We start from the raw sequence: 24,124 nt of genomic DNA on the forward strand, positions 1-24,124 counted from the left end.
TTCCAATCGTATGCCCCACAGGTGCGAAAGGGCTTCTGGAAGCAGCCTCCCCTCATCTGGGACGTCAACCCCAGGCAGGTTCGGATTCTCAACCCTTTCTTCATGGAGATTGCAGCGGACAAGCTACTAAGCCTGCCCATGCAGCAGCCGCGCAAGATTAAACAGGTGCATGGGGTGGTGGTGGGTGGCGGTGGGTGGCGGGTAGGGAAGCCAGAGGTGGGAAGCTGGGACAGGATGTTTCTAGAGGCTTGGGAAGCCCTGGAGGACCCCAAGAGGGGGAAAGTAACAACAGAGACCCCAGTTTGCATTTGAACAGCCCCCAGACGGCCTCCCGCCCCACACACCCCTGTATTCAGTCCAGTGTATTTGGCTATGGGCGGGGAGAGTTGGGGGGGATGTCTGCTGAGCAGGAAGTTAGGGGAGCGTTTTTACAAGGCTCAGGGCCAGAGTTAGAGGCTTTGGCAGGCGCTGGTCAGAATTTATAAACTAGGGAGTTGCTGGAACAGTCTGTGGCCTTGACTTTAGAATGTCTGCAGTTGGCTGTGAGGTCACTTTATCTGTGATCTTATCTTGGAATGGATACATCAGAGTGAATTAAAGGAGCTTGAGCTTCGTTTTGTCTCGTGTGCCCTGCTTCCGTGCCATGTGTCAGGTTGGGGAGTCACAGTACAGTTCTGCAAGCTGTGGTTTGCGTTTTAGCCCTACCTTCCCAAGGACTTCCACACGTGCCGTCTGAACCCCTAGAGAGGCCGTGTGGGATTGTAGTCATCGGAGATAGCTAGTAAACATCACCAGGACTTGGCTGTCCTGCCTCTTACTCTGTGGCCTTGGGCAGATTGGCCACTGGGAGCCTTATCTGTGTGGTGAGGACGGTGTTCAGTGTTCGTACTGACCTTTTAAGGCCCTTGTAGAATTTAAAAACACAATTATATAACACACCTATCACGGAGATTAGTACACAGGGGATGCTCACTGTATTTGCCAAATTTCTCAGCAAAAAATTTTATTCCTCACTGAATATCTACTCTGATCCAGCTTAGTTTGAATGCCTTCTTTTGTGGCTGCTCAGTCCCTGGCCCCACGTTTGCACGCTTGGGGTGTAGGACATGCACATTGCCCTGAGGACACTCGGTCTAGCAGAATAAACATACAGGTTGCAACATGGCGTGGCAGAATGCCCTAGTAGGGAGTTGTTCACAATGCTAGAGGACCTGAGAGGAGGGGCAGACCTCTGCTGGGAGTCCCCCCGCCCCCAACCAGAGGAGGTGGTCTTGGAGTTAGGCCTTTGAGGGGTCATGGAGCCCATCAGGCAGGGACTTGGAGAAAGGGTATTTCCTTTGGCAAGACCAACCAGCTCCTCCAGCACTGAGTTCTAGCACAAATGAAGTGGAGGGGAGCAACAAGGAGGCGTTTTATGCCCCTGATCGGGTGTGTGGCAGAGGGGGAAGGCTGGAGCGGGGAGACAAGAGAAGAACCAGGACCCACCTTCTGACTGTGGGAGGGGGAAATGGAAGGCATGCCCTGGATATAGCAGCTTCGCATTGCTGCCTAACAAACCACCAGAGCTGAGTGGCTTTAAGTACTGCCTACTGATAAACTCATAGTTCTGGCCCTCGGTGGTCCAGCGGGGCACGGCTGAATTCTTATCTGAAGGCTGGAGTGGGGTAGGGGGAACATACTTCCAGGGTCCTTCTTGTCAGAGGTATTTAGATCCTTATGGTTCCAGGACTGAGGTCCCATTTCCTTTGCTGGCTTTCAACCTTGATACCCTCAGCTCTTAGAGATTGTGTGTGTTTCTTTTGAGAGAGCCCCTCCACCTTCCAGCCGGCAACGGCACGATAAATCCTTCTTGCGTGTCCCAGCCCTGACTTCCTCCACTGCCGACCTCTAGACCAAGATGCTAAAGCTCAGCTCATGAGGTCAAGCCTGCTAGGATGCTCTCTCTGTCTTAGGGCCAATGGCCCCTATAGGGCAATTGAATATCATGTCCTACGTCTCAGATTGGTAGGTTCCACGTGCACCCAGGGTCACTGGGGGCTATTTTAGTGACCTCCTGCAACACCATTTATTTTGCAGGTGAAGTTGAGAGATTTCTCATAATTCTAGGTTTCCAGCTTAGACAGTTGGCTGGGTGGTAACATGCTTAACTAATATAGGGAATTCAGGGGGAGAGGAGTCTGGCGGGTTCTAGGAGCCCGTGACCAGGCAGAGCGGTCTAGCAGGCCCCGGGAATGTGGTTCAGCGAACATGTGAACTGGGTAAGAATGTAGTGGTAGTCAGAACAACAGGAGGGGAAAACCCCAGCAGGAAGAGACAGATGAAATGACGGCAATGCTCAGAAGGGACATTGGGCCAAACCTGGGCTGGTCCAGGGAGCGGTTCATAAATGGGAGTGGGCGGCAGAAGCGGTCAAGAAGGCAGGGTGTTGGAGCTGAGGAAGGCAAGATTCGGGACGCCTGGGTGACACAGTCGGTTAAGCAGCTGTCTTCAGCTCAGGTCATGATCCCAGGGATCTGGAATCGAGTCCCACATGGGGCTCCTTGCTCCACAGGGAGCCTGCTTCTCCGTCTGCCTCTGCCTGCCTCTCTGCCTGCCTGTACTTTCTCTATCTCTCTGACAAATAAATAAATAAAATCTTAAAAAAAAAAAAAAAAAAAAAGGAAGGCAAGATTCATGAGGTTAGGGTGTCACGTTGCCCATCCCCGTGGACAAATTAGGGATGGATAAAGTAGGTCTCCCCCTTCCCCCAGAGCAGCCCATAAGGTGGGTGGGAACAGTGCTGCTGTCCCCACTTCAGGGAAGGCGAGAGCCCATCCTCATCAAGGGCCACACAGCCCGTGAGTGGGGGGGCCCCCAGGTTTTCTGAAAGCGGTGAGGTTTTCCAAGGCAGAGAGCAGAACCTTTCCATTCCTTGAACAAAGTTGTCAGCCTCAGTTTCCCCATCTGTAAAATGTGTCCACCTCCAAGTGCTTTTGTGAAGACCGGACACACTCGTGTTCTGCAGGGTAAAACGCTCAACGCGGAATCACTGCCTCGAGGCCCAAGCCTCGAGCCCTCCCATGGGCTCCCAAGCCCTCCCCGAGGCGTGTTGGGCCGGTCTTCCCAGCCTGGAGTCCCTGAGTTACCTGTGACTACTTACATTTAAATTTAAGTTAATTAAATTAAGTATACAATTAAATAAAGTGAAAGAGTCAGTTCATGTGCATCTGCACCAGCCCCATGCCCAGAAGCTGCATGTGGCTGGTGACCGCAGTATAGACGGCACAGAGGAAGAACATTTCCGTGAAAGTTTGTTGCAAAGTGCTAGCCTAGAAGGCGGGGATGGGTGCAGGGCCCCCTCTAATACCTACCCCCCCAACCCTCTCAGAAGCCCACCACCGGCTTGCTGGCCATCACTCTGGCCCTCCACCTCTGCGACCTGGTGCATATTGCCGGCTTTGGCTACCCAGATGCCCACAACAGGAAGCAGACCATTCACTACTATGAACAGATCACACTCAAGTCCATGGCGGTAAGCGGCCCCTGCTTCCAAGCTGGCTGGGACAGAGCTGGGGACCCCTGGGGTGGGGGTGAGAGTGGTGCTAAGGGCTCGGATGCTGCTCGAGGGTCAGAACTGGAACTCAGACCCCTGATCTTCTGGCCGGAGTCCTCAGTATCTGGCCATACAGGTCGTGTTGTCCTTGTGGGAGCCAGCCCAGGGCAGGGAGTTCCTAGAAGTGCGGGGGCTGTGGGGAGCATCAGAGAGTGCTCCTTGGGTCGGGGAGGTCCCTGGGAGTCCCTTAGTCTGCTTCCTTGGCTGTCTCCACAGGGATCAGGCCACAATGTCTCCCAGGAGGCCTTGGCCATCAAGCGGATGCTGGAGATCGGAGTAGTCAAGAACCTCACATTCTTCTGACTGGGGCAGAAGCTGTATCCACCCGTCTGCCCACTCTGCCGCCTGAACGACCCCATCTGTGGCTGTGGGGTGCCTGGTGACCCACTTGGACTCCCCCTCCCCTGTGTGGAGAGGGGTCCTGGTACTGGCCGGGCCTGAGTCAGGGCCGTGCCCCTGGCTGTTCTCAAGGCGGCTGGATCTGGTCAGGGTGGAGGCCCCGGGGTGGCTGGAGGCCATCGGAGGCACGGGCTTTGTGCCGTGGTGCCCCCTCTCCACCAGTGCCGGGGGCTTATTTAATGGGCTATTTAATTAAAGGGTAGGAACGTGCCACGGGCTGGTCCCATGGCGTCAAAAAAGGGGCAAAATACAGTGTTCTGCCCACTTTTGATAAAAACACAAAAGTGCAGGGCCTGCTAAAGCCTAGCCCCAGAGCAGGCCTCCCAGGAGGGCAGGGGCGTCTGGAGCGGGTGGGTGCCCTTCGAAGAGGGGCTGCTACCTCCCAGCAGGCATGGGAAGAGCACTGGGATGGGGGTCCCACAGAGAATGGGGCCTCATCTAGAAAAGAGGTTTGAAACCTAACATTAAACTATTTTTCCTAAAATGGGAGCAGTTGTAACACCCTGTGTCCTTCAGGTTGGGGAGGACATGGATGGGGGCAAGTGGGTCATGGCAGGAGGCACCCTCTCCTAGCACTAGACAGGCTTGGTAAAGACCAGCAGTGTCTCTGGGACCCTGTGGGACCCAGAGGAGGCCACGGTCATTCAAGAAACAATTACTGGGTCCAGTGCTTGGTGCCAAGTCATTCATTGTCACCCTGGTGAAGCAGGCAAGTAGGTGGCACCCAGAGTGGGCTGTCTGCTGGACACCCAGCCTGGCATTCTGCATCCTGGTTTACATCCCAAAGGTAGGGAGAGGCAAGAGGATGCCAGAAGGGAGTGGCCGAAACCCATCCTCCTCTCCCCGCTCCCTCTCTCTCCCCCTCCAGGCCTTCCTTTCTGAAACCTCATGCTGGGAGGTGTGTGTTTGAGGACAGGGGTGGAGTAAGACAAAGGAAGCCAAGTTTCCTTTCTCAGATTAAGTGGGAATCATAAAATGGAGTTTACAGAAGGTCCTGCCCAGTGGCCCAGGCTGCCAGCATTGGGATGGGCAGGGTCTGGGCCACGTCTGAGGGATTTGGCAAGGCCTTTCCAGCCGGTTGCCAGGCCAGAGGACAAATACTGTTTTCCCTGGGTTTCTAGAATTAGGAGAGCCCTGCCATTTGCCTGTATCTCCCTGCTTTGTTCTCCATCTTCCCAGGCCCTGCTTAGCTGCCAACTGGGCATCTTTCCACCCCCACAGCTGTTCTTTACATCTGGAGCCAGAAGGGAGAGCTGGAACTCCCCCACAGGGAATGGGACTCACAGCTGTGTTCCTGGCTTTCTCGGAAAGAGTTGCAGCCTTGAGGTTTTGAGACAGTGAGACTGGGACAGGACAGATAAAGAGGGGCAGAGATCTGGGAGAAGCAGGGGAAGATGACCCACTTCTGGGCCGAACCTGAGGACCATCCCTGGGCATAGAATGGCCTGCTCTCTCAAAAGCCTGCTGGCATTACTTTGCTAACCACTCTCTCCCTAGGGGAGAAGGGGAGTCTGAAAGCAAATACGGCCCCAGCCTCTGCAGCCCCTAGCCCTCTCCACTCTACAGGGGCAAGCTTTGTCTCCCAGGCTTTGACCTGGGTGTTGGTGGTGGGGAGAGTGGGGGACAACCTGTTGACTCCAGCAGGGGTGTGAACGTGTGCAGGGATCTGAGCTCTGCTTATCCCTGGTGCCTGCCTAGCAGCTTCTCGTGAGGGTATTCAAGGGAGTGTCCATTTCCCCATCCAGGGCCATTGAAAGTGGCTGTCAGCACATATGATCCAGCTGTCCTGGACTGGGGCCACTGCCTGTTACTGAACACTCCTAAACTTGAGCCAGAATCGAGCACACAGGGATGGGTCAAACCCCCCACACCTCCCCCCCAAACTCCACACACATGCATATAGATGAGGGAGCGTTTTACATTCTTGTTGGGTTACGCTTCTGATGCCATATGCAATGACTTTCACAATTAATATTGATAAGAGTGTCTGTGGGGAGGGGACAAACACATCTAGACTGGTCATTGTTCCTTTGGGTGGGCTCAGCTCTCCCCAGTGTGCCCCAGCCCCAAGGCACATTGCAGGGTGCCTTAGTAACCGGTCCAATGTCAGAGTCAGAACGGGGAGTAGAGCTTTGATTTGGAGCGGCTGGATGGGGTTTTCGGTGTTCTGAGAAAGGGACTTCGTTCTTCCGTTAGCTCAACCAGTGGGAATGAACTGCCTCCCTGTCTGCCTGGTACTGATTAAACAAACGTGCCCTGAAAATGAGTCAGGAGGGGAAGTAGGGAACACGATGCGAAAGCATGTGAGTGCACGTCTACGCATCCGGGTTCCACACCGGGCTCTGGCATGTCATTCTGTATGACCGTGGGTCAGTCATTTCTCCATGTCTATGCTCCGATTCCTACATTGATTGAGCTGGGAGGGTGGTCCAGCCATTGAGGACCACTTACAACAGAACCATCTGGGGGTGATTTAAGAATGCATACCTGGGTCTTATCCAGGCCGCGGGGGAGGCAGCCCAGGAATCTGGAAATTTAACAAGCACCCAGCATCACTGCTCCAGCAGTCTAGACTCCAGGATGAGCTCACAGCCTCTCTCAACTCCAGGGTCTGTTCTGCGCGCACAGCCCAACCTAATCCCTGGTGTCCTTGAACGGTGTTAATTAGGCGCACGCGCGCTTCTCTCCCGCTGGCCTACAGGCAGCGGAGCAGCCAGGGCGCTGGGCTTGCCCCGCCCCCAGCGGCTGAGGCGGAGGCCCGGGCGCGCATGCGTCTTGGGAGCGGGTTGTGGGGCTGCACGAGGGGCGGCAGGGGGCAGCAGCGCTGGCCAGTGTGGGAACCGGGTGGGGACGGGCGGCGACCTCCCGCAGTCCACCCTGGAGTCCTCTGGGGCACTCACCCCAGCGCCCCGCCTCCTCTAAGGTCGGCGCCTCCCTGGCAACCAGCTCAGGGCCTGGCGACGGCTGCAGAGGGAGGCCTGGTCGGATTGGGGGATCTGAGACCCGGGTTTGCTCAGCAGGTGTAAACCAGGGTTCCTCTGCCTCCGGCTGGGCCTCCTTCACGTGACCTACGTTGACTTCACCTCAGAGGCCTGAGCAAAAGGGACTTCGACCGCGAGGGAGTGGAAGAGATTTGCATCCAGTGTGGACAGAGGGGGAAACTGAGGCCCGGAGAAGTGAAGGGACCTCCAGCGCGACCTAGCTGGGTCAGACAGAGTTCAGGCCTTTTATGTAGCTCAGGGGCACATTTAAATAAATGATATTCTATATTCACATCACATGGTGTTGCCTTAATTTTGGACACTTCGGGTTTTTATTTACACTTTCTGAGGACATAAGTACATCCAGTTGCATTACCCCAGAGGCAGTCTAGCTTATGAAAAAATTTGAGCTCGGAAACAGTTCTGTCTTTGAGGCGGCAAGATGTAGTGCACACAAAGTACGGATGGTCGGATCGTGGGTTCTCCCTGCTGTCATGTAATTAGCCAAGTACACCTCTGCTCCTCCATCTGTGTCACGCGTGCCTGTGTCACAGTGAGGTTTTAAGGATCTAATGGGAATATGGTTGTGACAACATTGTGCAGACTGTAAAGTATGATATAAATATTAGATTGGAAAGCTGCCTTGCGTGATGGAAAATCCCGGAAAGCATTTGAAACAGGTGAGGTATACATCTGGAGGGCCAAAGTACTTGCGCAGTTACCGAGTAACATACAGAAAAGTCTTTGTCTTCAAATCACCCACAACAAGTATGACATTGGTGAAATGACTCAAATGTAGGCTTTGCATAATCAAACAGTGAACAGTGAGTTCAAACTGCTCTCTGGCAGTGATTTTCAAGCTGAAGTCAGATGCCTTCAGGGGTTTTTGGAGAAAGTGCTTTCTTGGGCAACATGACCCATTTTGATGGCATTCCAGAAGGGGTTCCTAAGCTAAGGTTGACAAGGTCAGTCTCAGAGTTGGGATGCTCTCCTCTACACCCTCTGACCTTCTCGATGTCTTAATTATAGCTTCAGACAACTATGTGTTCGTTTTGAGCATTCCCATGGTTCTGTACCCAGACACAGTTCCAGGAAAATTTTCCAGCTTAAAAGTCTAGGGAGGGATATATGGTGAGTGTCTGTAGTGATAGCCTGTTTTCCGGTCCAGTTCTTTGGCAGTGAGACCCTTGGAGGATCCTGTGCCCGAGAAATGAACCTTGAAGCTCATTAGGTGTCAGATTTGGTGTGGGGAGCCCAAATGGATCAGAAGGCTCCACTTCATGGAAAGTGATTACAGAGAAGGTGGGAGCAGGTGGGCGAGACCACAGCCCTGTCCGGGAGGGTCAGCACAGAGGGTATGACGGAAGTTTTTTGGGGGAAAAGACTGTTGGGGGTGATTTTAGGTTCCTGGAGAAGACCAACATTTTAAAGCTCACCCACCGCTCAGCAGAGACACAGCTTTTTCTCAAGAATATGGCAAGACTCGGCTGGGCGGAGCTGGGCGGAGGGAATGAGAGAAGGCTCCGATGTTGAAATCACCCTAGGGGATAGAAGTTGGAATTACTGAACTAAGCTATTCCAGAACTATCTATTATTCTGAGGCTTCCTAAAACACTATTTACACACATCACCAACTTTAACACTTAAGGAGTATCTTCTCTTGCTTAAAGATATGTTTCTCTCCTGAGTGGGGGGAAAAAAAAAGAAAAACTCACACAAAAGTAGAAGTTAAGAGTCTGGTAGGGAGATGGTACCCAGTTCTTTTTCTTGGTAGGTTTCTGTCCCACTGCTGTAGGCGCACATGGCAGGAAAGCTAAGAAACTTTTAAATTAAAAGAGAGGAGGTTCTTATCAGAAAATTCCTCCTTCGTTCAGTACTTCTCTCAAATGTGATGTCCAATAGTGTCACGAATACACTGCCTGCTGGTCAAATTTACACAGGGGGGTGAAAGTGGTATCTGTTAATTTAATCCCCCTGACAATGTCTTTGCCTAACTGAAGGTGACCTTCTAGAGGGTGAATCCCCATATTCAGCTCCTTTTCTCAGTAGCACTTGTTCCCTTGCATAATTGGTAACAGATTTCGGAAGAAGCCCCCGTTAATTAAGACCTAGAATCTTCCAAAGAAGGCCTGTTTCCTGAGACTCCATTTACCTTGTCTTTGAACATTAATTAATTAGATTCATGACACAGAGGACAGTTAAAATGGAGCATTATTTGAATGGTTTCCTAGCACTCCAAAATATGTCCAAGGCCTGGGACGCCTGGGTGGCTCAGTTGGTTAGGCATCTGACTTTGGCTTAGGTCATGATCCCAGTGTCCTAGGATCGAGTCCCGCATTGGGTTCCCTGCTCATCGGGGAACCTGCTTCTCCCTCTGTCTGCTGCTCCTCCTGCCTGTACACTCTCTCTCTCTGACAAATAGATAAATAAAATCTTAAAAAAATATATATTTTCAAGGGCCATAGGTTAAGAAGCAAAGGAAGGAGATAGCTTTGCATAGCTCAGGGTCCCTGATCAGCCAGCTCAGGGGTTGAGGATATCCTGGCCATGGGGGTGGGCTGTCCCAGAGAGGGGCTCTGGGGACATGGAGTGGCAGTGGGGATGTGGTCACAATTCAACGATGCCGCTTGTGAATGGCGTGTGTTCACAAAAGGCCTTTTAAAGACGAGGGTTGTGTAGGAGTAAAGAAACCCACAGGGCCTGTGATAATGAAAGCTTTTAGCGTATGTCAAAGACTTAGCCATTAGAGAGGAGGGGGAGATGGACCCAGGAGGAATAGGAGTTAGAGAGACAGAACGGATGGTCCTCCTTTCCTTATATCAAGAATATATTCATCCAGGGAAACAAATCTTTATTTTTAGACAGATGACTAGCTTAGAATTTTCTCATTTTCCCCACTTTATGACCTAGTTAGAAAGACTGAAACATAAAGGGGTTGGGGAAAAGATGATTGGAGCCTTACTGCTAACAAGAAGTAACCATCAGAGTGAGAGCTCTTTATCAGTGATTCTCAAAGACTGCTGGTAATTTTGATGTTAAAGCTGCAAATAAATGGCTGGTGTGCAGTTACAGCTCCTAAAAACAACTTAGGTTAGAGGTTTTTATAAGACTTTTTGTAAAAGGGAAGTAAAATTTAAGATTTAGCTGAGATGTCCTTCATCTTTAAATAGGCACAGCAAGTGGTATGTTAAATAAAAATCTCTATGCAAATTAAGATCATTTTTATTTAAATTACTTATACTTCTAATTTTAATAAAGAGTTTATTTGGTGGGGAAGCTTCCTAGAGCATCAACTAATGGCAGGACCCCCCCCACCTTGGTCTTTTTTTTTTTTTCTGGTGCCCTCATAAACCACAAACCACACACATGATACCTGGGCAGAGCTAATGAAACCTGGGGTGTGTACCTTGGGATTTCATAATAGCACACGCCTTACACCCCCTGTGTGCCTCCCATGCAGGCGGTGAGAAATGGAATTCTGTTGGCTCCTTTTCTCCTGTTCTGAGACGCCTCCCAAGGATGGCCTCATGTTTATTTTCTTTTCCCCGGGTCCTCTCCACTCCGGAAGCTTAAAGGCAGCTTCGAGGCCTATTACTTTAGAGCCCTTGTTTCAATCATCTTCATCAGAAATGGATTTGCTGCGGTATTCTAGTTCATCATGTGAGAGTGCTTCCTGTTCCATGAAAGTCGAAGAGGTACTGGAAATGACCCTGGGCTTTCCAGACTGATAGCGAGCCTGAGAATCAGAAACCGGGCTCCCATCCAGGGACTGGGAGCCAATAATGAATTTTAAAGCTATCATAAAACTGGATACTGGTCTTGGTGGAAGTGGTGGGGGTGCCTGGATACACAGAATAGCTTTGTTTTCCGGGAGTGTGGGCTTTCCAGGTCCTCTGGGGACTGGAGGTGGAGGACGCCAGTCCCTTCCTAATGGAGCCGTGGTCTCTCCTTGCTTAGCATGCCCCCCACCCCCATCTCGGGGTGGGAGCCAGCAGGTGGCCTTTACCATCGGCCATTTTCATCATATTCTAGGATGACAGTGGCCTTGAGTTTGTGCTTTGGATGGAGACATTTTACAGGGGAGCTCATGTGTGTATAACAAGTTTGCCACTTGTTAGCCCTGTGACCTTGGGCAAAACTGGCTTCTTGAAGCCACATGCCCTCGTCTGTAAAATGGTGATCCTTTATGAAGGTTAAATAAGATTACAAATGTAGAGTGCTCATTTTAGTTCCTTTGAAATTACCTACAGGAGAACCCAGGGCTTCCCTCTGCCTCCAAACCTTTTTTAACCCTTCCCTTTACCAGTTGTTTGTGCCCTCACTGTTCTGCGAGAAGGAAATAGGGCTGGGGACAACCTAGGCGGGGACGGAGTGCAGTCTAGGCTCCTTCTCAAGACCTCAACCTTCCAGAAGCCTTCAGATGTTGCTAATATCCCCCCTCTCTGTTCTTCTCTTTTGCCAAGATCTTACTTGGGACCTCCTATCCCTTCAGTCGTTTTTTGCTGGATTCGTGCATTGGAGAGAGCTCGTGGGGTTGGGCCCTGCGTGGCCAGGTGTTGGTAGCACAGCCCCTGCTCTTTGCTTGCTGCCATGATAGTTCACATCCTTATCCTGACTGCCTGAAGCTCGAGAGGGAGAGAGCTCCTTCCATTCTACGGGAGAACAGAGTTCTCACTTGATCTTCTGGTTATGCTGTCATGACCTGAGATTCCAGGAAAGAATGGGTGGAGACCCTTTTATGAGAACTACGTATGCGTATGTGACTGGGGCAAGGGGTAAGGGACAAGGGAGGTGTGGTGAAAATTAGGAGGCAGGTGTCACCCTCCTCTGAGGTGGGGAAGGCTGGGAGGAATTAATGGACTAATCTTTTGAGTCCTCCTCGTGACTCACAGCACACCACCTTGCATCTGTTTTAGATCCTTGTTCCTTGCTGGTGGAAGCAAAACATGTGCAGGAAAGAAGCAGCCTTGTCAAGGTTGACCTAGAGAGCACAGGGGCCAATATCCTGGCATCTGTGTGGGGCCAGAACGGCACTAGGAGCTGGATGTAGACTGGGATATACATTTACATTTCTTATCAGTTTCTACTCTCTTGGGCATGAGGGCTGCAAAGGAAGTTACCTAGGGAACTGGGGAGTTTTGAGGCAATGGGAAATATGGTAGAAGGAGGACATTCTTCTGGGTGGAGGAGTTAGGAAGGTTATGTATAGAATCTGTGGTTGGGGCCATCGAAGGAATCAGTACATATGGAAAGAAGGACAGACTTTTGAGTACAGGTTCCTATGACGGGGAAGGATTACTGGGGAAGCTTGGACAAGAAGGGTTCTAACCTAGGAGGGACCTCCAACCTTAAGGACACTCTGCGTTTTCCAAAGCTCCCTTTGGATCCTGCCACTCTGTCAACATTCTAACTTGCCCCTATCTGTCCATCCCATCTGGTCTGCCATCACTACCTGGAGTCTTCCGTTCAAACAAGGCCATTCAGATATTAATTAAAACTCAAGAGTGTTAGGGAGTTCCATGGCATAGGCTCTTTGAAGAGAGCCTTTTGCCCTGAACCCCTGACAGAAGGAGCTTTCCTTGTAGAACATCACCAAGAGAAAGGCCTAGAATGACCCCTCCAAAGCCCAGTACGACCACATTGCCTCTACGCTGTATTTGGCATGGGTCCTGCCTTTGCCCACTGTCTGGGGAGGGAGCCTGCCTGTGGGTACGGTTAATACCAGAATCATCACCTGCTTTCATTATCTAGGACAACTGAATCAAAGGAGGGCAAAGAACCTCGTGTTTCCAGATCATACTCGGAGCCCTTGACCTCTTCCCTCGGCTCTGCAGAAACAAAAGGACGGAACGGATATGGTGGTGTAACGGCCCTAACATTTATTTTCAGGTGGTGAGTGGGGGGGGCGGTGATGTGTAGATGGACTTTCTCTCTTGCCTGTGGAGCCCTACTGAAGGCAGGACCATCGTTCCTTGTGTGGATCTAGGCCCCTGGAGATTCAGCAGCTGAGAAGCAAGTCTCATCATTTTAAGGACCTGACCTCTAGTCCCCTTAAGCCCTACGTGCTCCAGGACATGCTCTCTGCAATGACAGTTGGAAGAACCCCGGCCCAGAGAAGCTCTCACACTTCTTCTATTAACTCTGACTGTGCTGCAGGGGAGGAAGGCAGTACAGGAAGTAGGGGTGGGCGGGGAGCCTCTGAACAGTACAGCCTGGTGAGGGGAGTGGTGGGCAAGTTTCCCCAGGTGCGCCTGCCCGTGTTCCCTCCTGCCTCTCCCTCTTCCTCCCAGGACATCTGTCCCTGAAAGGGCCAGTCCCACCTCAGAGTTCAGAGGCCTCAAGTCCAAGGACAGAGCTGCAAGAATATGGACACAAAACACCTAACAAATTGGGGTGGGCTCACGGTCAGTGTGGTGGGAGAGATGCTCCGAGGCCCTTTCTGGCTTCTGAGCATCCAGGGTCTGGGCTCTGAGCAGCAGGGGGCGCTGGGGGGGTTGAGGGGGGAAGCTCAGTGCTGGAAAGCGCTTCACCACCCCCCTCCCCAGGATTGTGGAGGAGCAACAGGCACAGGGGAGGGCTGTGGGCAGCAAGGGGGTAGAGCTCACAGGGAGGCCGGAGAGTGGACGGCAGTTTCATGAAAGCCAAGTTCTAGCTGCCTCGAGCGCCTGTAGTGGGGGTGGGGGTGGGCCTCCAGGAAAGGGCTGGGAACGGAGTGTCCAGCACAGAGCACAGCACAGCACTCAGCTGCATCCTCGAACCGCGACCCCGCCCGCCCGCCTGGCACGCGGCAGCTGGGGATCGGGGTTTGTGCTTGATCAGGGCTTCGGAGGAGGGCGGTGGTGAGGCCCTCCGGGGGGCGGGGGGGTTATCCTGGAGGCAGCCTGTTCTGGGGTCCGCTGCAACACACCCACAGTCCATGGAGAGCCAGCACGTGGCACGACCCTGTTTTCCCCCACCCCACCCCCCGCCCCTGCAGCCCTCCCCAGCCCGGGTTTGGGATCCTCAGACGTGAGTCTGCATCCGCCGCTGCAGGGGTCGGCTGGGGTCGGAGTTCTGGGAAGAGGACTGCGAGTGGTGGGAGGAGGAGGCAGAGGCCTTGCTGGCCTTGTCGAATTGCACGTAGCCGTCCTGCTTGCCGCTGCTGCTGACGCTGCTGTCACACTGCGTGTCCAGGAAGGAGCTGCTGTCGCTGAGGGAGCCCCGCTGGAACTCCCGCTCGCACAGCTCGATGGACGAGCTGCCCATGCCCAGCACGAACCTCTGCCCGTAGTCGTAGAGGCGGCCCTGGCCGCTCAGGGTGCTGTAGATGTTGGTGAAGGACATCCCCGTGGGCACGCGCTGCTTGCCAGCGGGGCGCAGGTCCGGCTGGCAGCTGCTCAGCGAGATGGTGGGAGTCGAGTGGTGCTCTTTGAAGGTGTTGACACTGTAGTAGCCGTTGGTGGGATCCTGGGAGGGGGCCGGAGCGACAGCAGCGTCACCGGGCGGGCCTTTCTAGGCCCAGCCTGTCCTCCCCGACCCAGGGAGGGCTGGGGAGACACGGGTGGAAGGAAGAGGACAGCTGGGGACACAGCGGTGCGGGTGGAACCTGCAGCTGGGTGGGGGTGGGGTGGGGAGGAGACGGGCCATGGGGAGGCGAGATCCCGACGGGATGCGACAGGGGGCGCTCCAAGGGCGACGGGTCGCTAGGTCCTGGGGGTGCAAAGCCCGCTGAGAAGCCGACTTGAAGGGTTTTTTGTTTTTGTCCAGAACAGGGATAGTTAATTTAAAAAATTGTGCTTGTGAGGAAGCCGTGGGAGAGGAGGACAGTGAGGCCTCAGCCTTCCCTCTCTCCTGGGGCAGAGGAGCCACCCATCTCAGGGAGAGAACATGCACCTGTGCTCCAGGTGACCTCCCGCCTCCTGGTTCCTGGTTATTGTTTGTCTGGATCTGGGGCTTAAGCGTCAGAGCTGAAGACAGAATCCCACAGCCTGAAGTTATAACCTGTGGCTAGTCTTACCTTCAGGTTCTGAAACTCCTTCTCCTCTTCTTTGAGAACCTCGAGCTGCTTCAGTACTGAGTCTTGTTGGAATTCACCCCGGTCCATCTACAACCCAAAAATGGCTGCTCAGTGGATTGGATGTGGGCTAAGCGTCCAGGAGAAGATAGAGGAATGAACTCAAAAGAAGCCTGCCTCTGTGCCTCCCCCTGCCCCCCTCCTCTCACTGCCTGGTCCGTGGAAGGCAGGTAGAGGAGTGGGGGGAGAGTCCAGATGTCCTCATTGTTCCCGGACACCTGTCCTGAGAGACAGGGAGAGACAGGAGGAGCGGGGGGGGGGGGGTGAGGGGAGGGGCAGTTTGCTAAGACCACGCTTTTTCCCTTGGGCTAGGGCATCCCCTCTAGAGGTCTCACTTGGAGGAGTCAATTTCATTCATTGAGCATTTACCGAATTTCAGGCAGGCATAGGCACATTGAGGGTCGTTAGATACAGTGGTACACCACAGGGAGCTGGGTCTGTAGACAAATAGTTATGGAACCTCTGGGTTCAGAGGGCACAGGCTGGGGTCCCAGCAGGGCAGCTCATCACCCAGTGCTAGGCTCAGGGAAGGTCTCTCACTTCTAGCTTCTCTTTAGGTCCCCGCAGGCCTGGCACAGCACTTTGTCTATTGTGGTCATGACCAAAATGCTTTGGGGATAAAATCACAGGTAACTGATTTGATTTGTCCTGCCTAGCCCAGTGCCTGAGAGACCATAGGGCTGTCACAAATGTTACGTTTGTGTTGCAGGATGAATGGAAGGGCATAGCTCTCGATCACTGAAAATGAAAATAACAGTTAGATGGAAGGTGGAAAATCACGCATGCTTGGCCCACGGTGGGTACATAAATATGGAGGACCACGGTGACGCTTATCCTTTGGCACAAAGATGCTTCCTGGGTGTCACTTCTGCATATGACATGATCTAGGACAGCCTCCCACCCACTGTCTGAGCTGGGATGTTTCTTCTCCCTTGTGACTCACTTTCTTGGTCTCTTTTGGGAGCCTCATGGCATCAGCCAGAGGGTTTCCGTTCTGTTTCGCCCTCGCTGATGCTGCTTATTTCATTTTCCAGTGGGTGCTGTGGGTCAGCCTGGATCGGAGGGCTTTCCCACCAGATTGAACTTCTAAGCCTACCTCTCATCAACATTGGGGCTTTACAGGGGCCAGAGGATGGAGGGCGTGTGTTGGGGAGGGGAGGCTCTCAGTAGGTCCCTCTGCCAAAGTCCCTCCCGCCACCCAACCATACACACCCTCTTAACTGACTACTGAGTGACCCCCACTCTTTCTCAAAGTTTGGATTGCAGGGTGTGGAGGCATTCTGAGGCAATCAGGATGTCCCCATGGAAGGGAATTCAAGGTCCTGTTTGGGAGGAAGGACAGGCCAGGATGCTTCACACCAGCCTTGATGAAGCTTATCTACAGAGACATCCATTGCTTCTTGCATGATCAAGGCTCTGGCTTCCATGCCTGTAAGATTAATTGCTCCCCTGGGTTAGACACTGGTATTTGGCCTAGGGAAACAGACACACATAGATTTGGGAACGTGTCCTTCTGGAACTTTGAGTTAATTGGTGATCTGACGTCTAATCCGAGCAATGCAATAAAAGAGAAGCGTGCAACGTGTTTGAGGAGAGCAGGAAGTGTGCAGCTCTGCCAGCAGTGGGGGGTGAGGGTGTGGGGGGCGGACAAACATGGACAGCTATGGAGGAAGTGACGTTTGAGCTGAGTCTCCTAGAAGAATGTAAAATTCAACAAGCAAAATCAACAGGCCTTGGTAACAGCCTGTATAAAGCCTAGAGGTATAAAAGACTCAAAAGCCAGAACAGCAAGTTTTTGGGGTGTCTGGAGGCCCAGGTGCATTTAGTAGGAAGATGAAATTGGAAGGGCCAGCAGCTGCCTCTCAGTGATGGGGCTGATGACATGCTTGGTGGTTGGACTTTAGTAGACGGAGCGGGGCGGGGGGTGGGGAGGAGGGCATTGAGGAATATTAAGTAGGATAGTAACAGGATACGTTCTGTGCTCTAGAAGGACCCTTTCTGTGGGACTCGGGAGGGTGGATTGAATAAGGTGGTTTAAAAAAAAAAAGGTGGTGAGACCACTAGGCTGTCGTCCTAGTCCAAGGAGCCACGATGAGGCTCCAATAGGGCAGTCATAAGGGGACTGGGGCAAGGGTGCACATTTGAGAAGGTTTTTGAAGTACAATTGGAAGGACCAGAGAATGAGATTTGGAAAGAAAAAGACCAGGGAGGAAAATGTCAGTTCAACTCAATAACCTTGGTGAACCTCCACCAGCGAGGCTCTGGGGACATGGGGCTGGACAAGGCAGCTCGCTCACCATCTAGTGGAGACAGATAAGGGAACGGGTGATTTCACAGCAACACAGAGGCCAACATTTCCTGAGCACTTACTATGTTCCACAGGCTTCAAGCCCTTTATGGGTTTCCTCATTCACCATGGCCCTGTGCACTGACTTTCATCCCTGCTTCACAGGTGGGGAGACTGAAGCACAGAGAGGCCCGTGCTCCACACCCCGGGGCTTTCTGCTGTTCCTCCTACATATTTAAGCCATGACCTAGTATGTACTAGAGATTTTCAGCACAGTTTTCCAGGTTCCTGCTTGTAAAAAGCTGGGTGGATTACGGTCTATGAACAGGAATCAGGAAGAGGAGAGGCAGGCTTATGTTTGCTGAAAAAGTTACGAGTTTGCTTCTGGTAAGCACTCTGGTTTCTGAAGAAGAACTTGTGTTTCTTGCAGACTTTTGGGGCTCAGAAGGGGGAGGGGCAGGACATATCCGGACACTCTAGCATGTTCAGTATAATCATGTACTGAGTGACGGCATATCATGGCACATTATACGTGTCTTGTCTCTCTATTGAACAGGTTCTTTGAAAGCTGGGATGGCATCTTAGATGGCTTTGAGTCTCCAGGACATCAAGAGCAATGCAGCAGACAGACAAGAACTCTTGGAGGCACCCAAGGTTCAGTTGGTGCCTGATCTATTATGGGGGAAGGGCACATCCTGAGTGATGCTCTAATTCTCGGGAGCTTCCGGGCCGCAAAGAAGCCTCTGGAACCGGGAACTTTGGGGCACAAAGGTCAGAATGGGGTGGGGATAAGACGGCATTCTCACCATCAGCTGCTTGATGGTGGGATGTTCTTCTGCCTCCCGGCTGGAGGCAGGCTCCTTGTGGACAATCTCCACTCGGATGTCATTCTTGGCCGACACAACCCCTTTGAGATCTGGATGTGAAATAGGAAAGCACAGATGACAGGTTTAGTCCTCATCCTCAGGCGTCAGGGCCTGAAGTGTCACTCCCACCCCCGCCCCCACCGCTGTCCCCAGGGCTCACCCTCCAGCCCCTGAACTCGTAGTAGCTTCCAGGTCATCCCCACCGCACCTCCCGCCCCACTGGGACACCTGTCTGGATGTGCTGTGGGCTGTTGGGGCTTCAGCTCTCTTTCTCTGGGGGCCGTGTTAGGAGCTGGCCTTCCACTGCTGCCACCCTGCCTTGAGTGGCCACCCTTGTCCATTTGTCTGCCTTACAGAGCTAGGTCTTTTCTGTTCTCCTTCTAGAGGTCTTCCGTGGCCCACTCTACCGGGCTCTTCTGTCTCCATTCGGAGAATCACTAATCTTACTGTCACAAGGGGTCTCGGGTTCCCAGGGTCCACCCCCCACCCAAACCAGTCACATCCCCGCATGTGGCGGTCCAGCTCTCGGGTCACGGCTTCCGTGGTGAAGACTTCACAGCCTCTGGGGAGGGAGCCGATTTACAGTCAGGGAGCTCTGTTGGAAGACTCTTGCTAAAATGTGCCCCCCTCTGATTTCCCCTGAGAGGGTGCTGGAGGAGCTTCCAAGACCACATCACTGGGGGCAGGCAAGACAGCCACAGCTGCTAGGCTTTGAGTGGAGGGAACCTAGCAGGGGACATCCCGCTTTCTTCTTTTTCTTTTCTTTTCTTTTCTTTCTTTCTTTCCTTTTTTTTTTTTTTTTTTTTAAAGATTTTATTTATTTGACAGAGAGAGAGATCACAAGCAGGCAGAGAGGCAGAGGCAGGCAGAGAGAGAGGGGGGAAGCAAGCTCCCTGCTGAGCAGAGAGCCTAATGCGGAGCTCAGTCCCAGGACCCTGGAATCATGACCTGAGCTGAAGGCAGAGCTTAACCCACTGAGCGACCCAGGCGCCCCCGCTTTCTTCTACAGATCCAAGTGGAGGAGGGAGTCAGCTTCCTCTGGTTATTCATGTAGTGTCTTAGGATCATCGAGGGTTAGAGCCAGCGGGTTCCTAAAAGTCTCATCATGCAAAGCCTTACTATTACACACAGGGAAACTGAGGCCTAGAATAGTTGTGGCCTGCCCAGGCACACGTGACAGAAAAAGGTAGGGCTAGAATCCTGTGCCTCCATTGGTTTCCTCCACTCAGTCATCTCATTTCATACTTCCGCCCATCTGTGTTTGACACATAAGGTCAGAGCTGCACTCGGGATGAAACTCCAGGCATATGTGGTTCCTCAAGAGGGTAGGAACGCCAGAATTTTACGGCTAGTGACCGCAGACCTTTAAAGGCTTCACAAAGGGATTCCTCAAATGCTTTCCCCTCCACCCCGTGTAGATGGCCTGCTTTTCTGGTTAGACTAGCAGAACCTGGAGGGTAAGGATCAAGTCACCTCTCCCCTAACCCCCTCCCAGAGTCTCTACGGTTGGATACAGCCATAGGTGTTCAATCCCCAGTGCTGGCCAAGTTCAGATCAGTCCAGTTCCATGTCGGCTGAGTGCCCACTATGTGCTGGACACTACCCACAGCACGGCGCGTAAGCTGATGCCCAAGACCCATCCCTACCCCAGCAGCTCACAGCACGGTTAGGGTCCCCTGCTCAGGGCACTCCTGCTTACTTGCTCTCCGGAGCAGTCTAAGCCTGGCCTTTTTCTCTGTCCCCCTCCCTGAGATCCCGGGTCTCCCTCCCGTACTTCTCTGGGAGCGGGCACAGCAGAAGGCCACAATGGTTGCCATAAGGACGAGGAAGGCCACGCCAGCTCCTACGGCCACCCCGATGATGACGGCCATCGGCACAGACTCTGTGGGAGAGAAGCAGGCACAGCCCATGAGAAATCAGGGACAGCCCACTCTCCCCACCAGGGCCTTACCCAGTTTCCTCGGGTGAAGCCTCTGCCAAGTGGGGGCCAGACTCTTGCACTCAGGCCCTCCTGGGAAGTGCCTTCAGGGGGGCCTGGGGGGCCCAGGCAGAGTCCAACAGGGGTCAGGTCCAGTGGGACTCAGGATGGAGGAGGGGGTGGGAGGGACTGGGGAAGAGGGGAGCAGTGGTGGGTTGGGAGGGAGGCAAGCAGACACAGGGAATGGGGGGCCAAGGCTGGTGTATCATTTAGCTCCCTTCTGCACTAAACCAGGAACAGTCTATCATGTGGTGGCTGGAGAGTAGAAAGTCCTGTTTTTTTTTTTTTTTTTTTTTAATGACTATGGTCACTTCCTTTGTTTGCCTGGTTTGTGCTCTCCTACTCTTCCCGTTCCCAGGAATAGAGGGTGGACAGGAACCACCAGCTTCTTGGGCCTGAGGCCTCATGGGCCTGCTGGGCATCAGAGTAGCAGCTGCCAGAGGCCCAAGGTGCAAGGATGGGGGGTGGTCAGAGTCTCAGCTCCCCCCACCTCTCTAAGGAGAAATGCTTCTTTTTCTGAGCCCCCCACCCCCAGCCCTGCTCCTTCTCCTCCCCCGTCAGTCCCCAGGCATCCTGGTAGCCCTCCCTGCCAGAGGCCCAGAACTACAAATGTCCAATCCCGCATTCCCTGCTGACTTTATTTATTTGGTGCCCTAGCCTGGTGGAGATGTGGATGGGGAGGGTCTGTGGGGGGCGGGTGTGCTCTTCCAGACAGCCCTGGCCCTTCTGTGGCTGCCTATGGGCTGGAACACAGGATTTGGAGCCCTGAATAGCCTGGGAATAGAATTACAAAACTGGGGTGCAGGGAGGTCTTACAGGCCCACTGGGTGCAAGCCTCCCATTTACAGATGGAAACACTGAGGTCCAGAGAGGTTTCATGACTCGGTCAAGGACACACAGCTGCAGAAGGCCAGGGCAAATGCACGCCTCCTCTTGCTCTCCAGCTCCGTCTGCTGCATCACACAACATCCTCCACAGTTCACGTGCCCCGGACAGCCCAGATCCTAGCCCCTTTTCTGAGCAGCTTATCTCACCTCTCTTAACTCTAAAATGGGATCCTTACGTGTCCACCTTGGGTTGGTTACAGGGGTTTTGATGTGTGAATGGCAAGGAAAGGCCTTGAAACTGAGCCAGCCCTCGTCAAGTGTTTGTTCCCATTTCTCGAGGGATACAAGAAACGCAGCGAGGTCAGAACCTTGAGTAGGAAGAAAATTCCTTCTAGAGCCTGAGCTCCCTGCCCCCTAACCTGCCCCACATTTTTAGTGTGGGATGTCTGGGGCTTTGTCTTGGGGCTGTGGGTTAGCCTCTCATTGCTGTTCTTCGCTTTAAATCGAGGAAGAGAGGAAGAACCCCTCCAACCCTGGCCCCTGGAGGAGCAGCTGGGTGGTGGGTGCCCCCCTCCCAGGAGGAGCAGGCGCCTGGGGCACATATTGGTGGTGGTTAGGCTGGATGTGGACAACAGGGCACTCTTCACGGGCCTGCTGGTGGCTGAGACCACTGTGAGGGTGGCAGGAGAGGGGACAGGAGAAGGGGAGTGTGGAGAACACTCAGGGATTAAAAATGGGAGGTGCCTAGGTTGGTGTCAACAGTTAGGAGTGACAAAGGGGACCTGACCTCAGTGGACCTCAGTCAGACCCGTGAGCTTGCTTTGGTACATAGATGATTTCTGTCTTTGGGTTTTAATTCTGTTTGGTAAGGAAAATGGCTTTGGAAGCTCATTGGTTCTGTGGTTTTGAATTTTACTCATTAGGGTTCGATTTGGTTCCTCCTTGATTCCTAGTAGGTCTCCTTGGAAAAATTCGAGTCTTATCTTAGCGAGCTCAAAGCCAAAGGATGAGGGTGGGAGGACCCTTAAGCTCTCCAGACCTCGAAGTCTCTCCTGTGTCCCTAGAGGACCAGGCGACAGGATCTAAGGTGACTTCTGACTCTGGCATCCTGTGAGGCCACAATTCCTTCCGTTGTTAAAGGACACGGTCTTATGTGGAGAACTGTCTCCAGTGGGCAAGTGGGGGCAGGGAGAGAGGGTCTGCTGGGGACAGGGGGACCACTGGGGTGGCAGGCCTTCTGCAGCCCACTATGTGGGCTGGCTGAGGCTACCTGGGCAGGCTGTCCCACTGGATGTCCCAGTGGAGAGGGGCTGGAGGAAGGGGCTGTCCTCCTGCTCAGCCTCCCCTGCTCCCAAGGAGGGGAACTAGGCACGAGGAGTCTCAGCCAGGAAGGAAGGTGTCAGGGAGTTGCCGATGAGTGTGTACAGACAGGTGACATGGAGACAGGAAGGGGACACCACTTCCAGCACCAGGGGTGGCTCCAAGGGAGAAAACCCGCAGGAATCCGAAGCTGTCTGGACTGCCTCTGGGAGCTTGCCTGTGCCCCTTTGGTGCTCTTAAAGGGGCATATCCACCCAGAAAGGAGGGTGTGTGGCCCCCCCAAGGAGCTTGATGCAGGAACTGGAGAGCCCTAGTTCCTTCAGGGTCACTGTGGCAGAGGACCCCCACATCTTCCTCATGGCGCTGGTGGGCCCCAGGGAGTCTGGCTTGCCAAGTCCTGATTCTTTTTTGGGGTTTCTGCTTGGAGAGTGGAGGCAATTGTCTCATGTGGGGTCCTAAGACGGAGCAACTCAACCCTGGGAGCCCGAGGACCCCCTTGCTGCTGAGCCCCTGGGGAGGGAGGCACTGCCCAGCAGCCTCAGTCGGATGTGGCCGGAGGACACTTCAGTGGGGAAAGGCAGGCAGAGAGGTGGGGGGGTGGGCGGGGAGGAAGCAGCAGGAGCAGAAAGCATGGATTAGCATGGATTATGCAGGCTCAGGGGCTGGGAGGCCCTGGCTTCCCGGGAAGCATGGTGGCCAAGCTGGTGATGATGTTGGGAAGAGGGAAGAGGCGGGAGAGCCTGGAAACAGAGGGAGGCCAGGCCAAGGGCGAGCTGACCCCAGAGGGGAGGACCCAGGGTTTCCGAAGAGCCAGGATGGGAGGAACAGAGGGGGGGTAGTGGAGCCAGTGTCCAGGGCTGCAAGTAGCCTGTGGGCTCTGGTGGTGAGGACAGGAGATAGTTCTCCGGGGTCTCTAGACCGGAGCTGGCTGGGAGTCCCTCTCCCTGCTCTGGCTGCACTAAGGCCTGGAGACGGGGGTGGGGGCAGAAAAGTTAATGACCTGCACAGGGCCTCCCTACCCCTTTAGGGTCCCTCCCCCGCTAGCCCAGAGGTCCCTTCCTCCCAGCCCTGGGGAGTTCTCATGTCTCCTTCCGTACCTGCTTCCAGCCCGGCTCCCGACTTCATTTCCGAACCTGTTTGGAAATAAAGCAAGCGTCCACAGCCAGGGCCTGGCTGGCCAGGGTGGGGTGGGCCTGGGGCCGGCCACCTGGTGGGGATCGGGATGAGGGGCTCCCTCCTTTCTCATGTTTCTGGGACCACCCAGCAGACCCAGGCTAGCTGAACTGAACTGGGCGTTCCTTCAGACTTACTTAGAAGAGACGCCAGAAGGGGTAGGGACCAGAGAGAAGTCAAGGCTTGGAGGGGGAGGTGTCTGGAGAGGTTGGGGGGAGAACACTAAGGGGAGGGCATGGGGGTGGGGGCACTCAGGGGAAGACATGGAGGGCAAGCAACGGGTGACCGGGAGGGTTTAGGATGATGTGTGGATGACAGTATGCAAATTATGTGCGAAGCATTATGCAAAGCAGCATTATTAGTGAAGAGGTGTAGGGAGACACTGACCCACAGGGTAGCGCTGAGGTCCGAGGGGTCTGGCGGAGACTACCTGCTCGGCCCAGAATCTCTTGCTGGGCCCTGACAGTCTGTGGGTGAGCCTTCATCCTGGAGGGGTCGGACACTGCCAGGGCCGAGGAGCCTGGACTGCTCTGTCTGCCGTAGACTGAGCACCCTCCCCCTCCCCCCCACTCCGACTGGCAAAGGGGCAAGGTCTGCTGCCCATTTCAGGCCCCGTGTGCTGCTGGCTCTCCTCGAGCATCTTAGAAC

General features: G+C 53.7%; 2 protein-coding genes across 11 annotated transcripts in view; one reads left to right on the forward strand and one right to left on the reverse strand.

Moving 5' to 3' along the window:
• The window catches only part of ST3GAL4 (ST3 beta-galactoside alpha-2,3-sialyltransferase 4), a 31,894-nt gene extending 27,414 nt beyond the window's left edge, over window positions 1-4,480 (forward strand). For all 6 annotated transcript variants that reach the window (XM_059184530.1, XM_059184562.1, XM_059184553.1 and 3 more), the window contains 3 exons: window positions 22-165; window positions 3,368-3,511; window positions 3,809-4,480. In XM_059184530.1, coding sequence (XP_059040513.1) covers window positions 22-165; window positions 3,368-3,511; window positions 3,809-3,895 — 375 coding nt within the window. In that variant the 3' untranslated portion in view covers window positions 3,896-4,480. The remainder of the gene's footprint in view (window positions 1-21; window positions 166-3,367; window positions 3,512-3,808) is intronic.
• Window positions 4,481-7,129: 2,649 nt separating this feature from the next.
• The window catches only part of KIRREL3 (kirre like nephrin family adhesion molecule 3), a 548,210-nt gene continuing 531,215 nt past the window's right edge, over window positions 7,130-24,124 (reverse strand). For 2 of the 5 annotated variants that reach the window (XM_059184492.1, XM_059184482.1), the window contains exons 14-18: window positions 23,401-23,436; window positions 19,878-20,060; window positions 18,119-18,228; window positions 14,969-15,055; window positions 7,130-14,418 (exon numbers count right to left, since the gene is read on the reverse strand). In XM_059184492.1, coding sequence (XP_059040475.1) covers window positions 13,975-14,418; window positions 14,969-15,055; window positions 18,119-18,228; window positions 19,878-20,060; window positions 23,401-23,436 — 860 coding nt within the window. In that variant the 3' untranslated portion in view covers window positions 7,130-13,974. The remainder of the gene's footprint in view (window positions 14,419-14,968; window positions 15,056-18,118; window positions 18,229-19,877; window positions 20,061-23,400; window positions 23,437-24,124) is intronic. The other 3 variants (XM_059184509.1, XM_059184500.1, XM_059184518.1) reach the window with 3 other exon arrangements.

The sequence above is a fragment of the Mustela lutreola genome, chromosome 1 (genome assembly GCF_030435805.1).
Source record: "Mustela lutreola isolate mMusLut2 chromosome 1, mMusLut2.pri, whole genome shotgun sequence".
NCBI classification, from domain to species: Eukaryota; Metazoa; Chordata; class Mammalia; order Carnivora; family Mustelidae; genus Mustela; species Mustela lutreola.